At 66.9% G+C, this 2384-nt stretch overlaps 1 protein-coding gene across 1 annotated transcript; it reads right to left on the bottom strand.

Annotated features, from left to right (window-relative positions):
• Window positions 1-996: 996 nt before the first annotated feature.
• AURANDRAFT_13698 (hypothetical protein) lies at window positions 997-1692 on the bottom strand (the record flags this gene model as incomplete). Its single annotated transcript, XM_009037171.1, has 1 exon — window positions 997-1692. A coding segment is annotated over one exon (696 nt), but the record flags the coding sequence as incomplete, so codon positions are not given.
• Window positions 1693-2384: the final 692 nt, after the last annotated feature.

Raw genomic sequence — 2384 nt, 5'->3', positions numbered from 1 at the left:
GGCTACGATCGGGAGCTCCGGACGGTCTCGACGGCGGCAACGGGCGACGTCGTGCCTTTTCCGCTTCGATGCGTTCGGAAGCTCGATATCAGCCTTATCGGCGTTTGCGATTGGAACTTCCCTCAAGTCAGAGGAGTCCTATCGTCGCCTTCCTGGTTGGGAAACCTTGTTCTCCTCGAAGAGCTTCGCGTACATCAATACGAACACTTCCACGTGCCAGAACTTCCCGCATTGCCCCTACTGAAGCGGATCTACTTCGACTGGAGTGATTTCATCGAATCTGCGGAGGGAATTCGCGACCGAAAACTGGAGTACATCGCTTTCTGTCCCCAACATGCCAAGTTCAAGACCGAAAAGCCGGAGTTGTACGAGGCAGTCGCGCGCGCATTCGATGGAACTGTGTGCGGCCAGACGCTCCGCGAACTTTGTTTCCATTCTCAACCCTTCACCACTTTGCCCGAGGGTCTTCGCAATCTTCGTCTGACGTCGCTCGACATCTCCGACACGGATGTAAGAGAGCTCCCCGAATGGCTCGGCAACCACCCACTTGTTCGACTTCAGCTCTCAGTATCGAGCATCGAGACACTTCCGGCATCGCTGCGCGCTTGCCAGTCGCTGCGTTTTCTGGGGCTGGCGAACACAGCGCTCGGGACCGCGCTTCACTGTGAAACATTCCTTAACGACCAAATTGGTCGTGTGAGCATGCGCCTTCCTGGTGCCAGCATCCGGAGATCTCGTGTGCCCCTCAGCAGTGTGCCCGCTTCTGAGATCCAGCGGCGCACCGACGAACTGATGGCAATTTCGCTTGCGCTGCCAGATCTCAGGATCAGCTTTGATGATAAGCCTCGGCAAACTGAGGACGCCGCCCGTCACTGGCACGCGCGCTGTGGCATACCATGGACGGACCCCGCGTTCTATCTCCGGCGCTAGGGCATTCTAAATCCCGTACTTACGATTCCACTCTTCCCACTCGCCGTCGGAGATCGTGTGGTCCCAGGGCCTCCCGAGGAAGCCCGCGGCGTAGTCGGCGTTGGCCTGGGCGAGCTCGGCCTCGCTCGACACGACCCACGTGCCCGACGAGACGACGGGCTCCCGGATGGGCATGCCGACGAGGAGCAGGATCTCCGCGGGCGCGTCGCCGTCGTTCGTCACGCGCAGCGCCCCCGCGCCCTTCTCCGTGTAGGCGAGCGTGTGGCGCGGCACGGCGTCGCCGCCCACCGCCACCGCCCCCCGCCGAGTATACAGCAGCGCCGTCGCGTCGGCGGGCACGTCGCGCGCGTAGGACGCGCCCGGCGCGAGCTCGACCTTGCGCAGCAGCACGTCCTCGCGCGCCGCGCCCGGCGCCCGGATCGCGCCGTCGGGCGTCAGCGCGCCGCCGAGGTCCGTTTCCAGCACGCCGTCGCCCGCGACCGTCGCCAAGTCCGCCGCGCGGAGCACCTCCGTGGCCGGCTTCGACATGGACAGCGCGGCGGGCAGGTTGACCCAGAGCTGGTAGAGCTCGCACTCGCCGCGCCGGCTCTTGTCGGCCCAGTGCCACATCTCCTCGTGGAGGATGCCCTTGCCCGCCGTGAGCCACTGGACGTCGCCGTCGCCGTACGTCTCCTTGACGCCCGCGGAGTCGCGGTGCGCGAGGCCGCCGCGGAGCGTCATCGTCACCGTCTCGAAGCCGCGGTGCGGGTGCGCCGGGAACCCCTCGGGCACGATGAGCTTCTCGAAGACGGGGCGCACGGGATCCCAACAGTCGAAGCCGTGGCGGTGGTGCACGAGGAGCACGAAGGGGTTCGCGTCCGGGCCGAGGCTCATGGGCGCGACGCGGCCGCCGAACCTCTCCTCGAGCGCCGCCGCGGCGTCGCCGAGGCCCACGAGGTCCAGCGCGATGCACGCGAGGCCGTTGACGACGGGCCACACCGGCAGCCGGATGGGCTTGTCGAGGCGGGCGACGCGGCGCGTCGCCGGCGCCGGCGTCGCCGGAGTGGGAGCGGCGACGCGTTGCGCGGGCGCCGACAGCGCATGGGCGCCGGCGGCGCAGAGGATCGCGAGCACGACTCGCCGCGGAATTGGCCTCTCCATCCTGCCAGGGGTAACTTTGGCCAGATCGCACAAGTTGAATTTGGCAGCCCAGCCATTCAGCATGGCTTCCGCGAGGCTGCGTGGCTAGCTCGAGCTCAATTCTACTCATTCGCCTGCTACTACGCTACGATGGCCGCCACGCAACTCTCCTGGCACGTCGTCGCCGCCAAGAAGGGCGCCCTCGTGCGCGAGTCGCCGGCGCTGCAGTCGGCGCTCGTCGAGACGCTGGAGCCGGGCACGCGCGTCCAGGTCGCGCGGCCGCACGTCGTGGTCGACGGCGGCACGGAGCGCGCCCGGGTCGTCTACCCCTGCCA

This window comes from Aureococcus anophagefferens (genome assembly GCF_000186865.1).
Source record: "Aureococcus anophagefferens unplaced genomic scaffold AURANscaffold_6, whole genome shotgun sequence".
Taxonomy (NCBI): Eukaryota; class Pelagophyceae; order Pelagomonadales; family Pelagomonadaceae; genus Aureococcus; species Aureococcus anophagefferens.
Note: the sequence above shows the minus strand (reverse complement) of the source record. Positions and strands in the feature narration are given on the sequence as shown.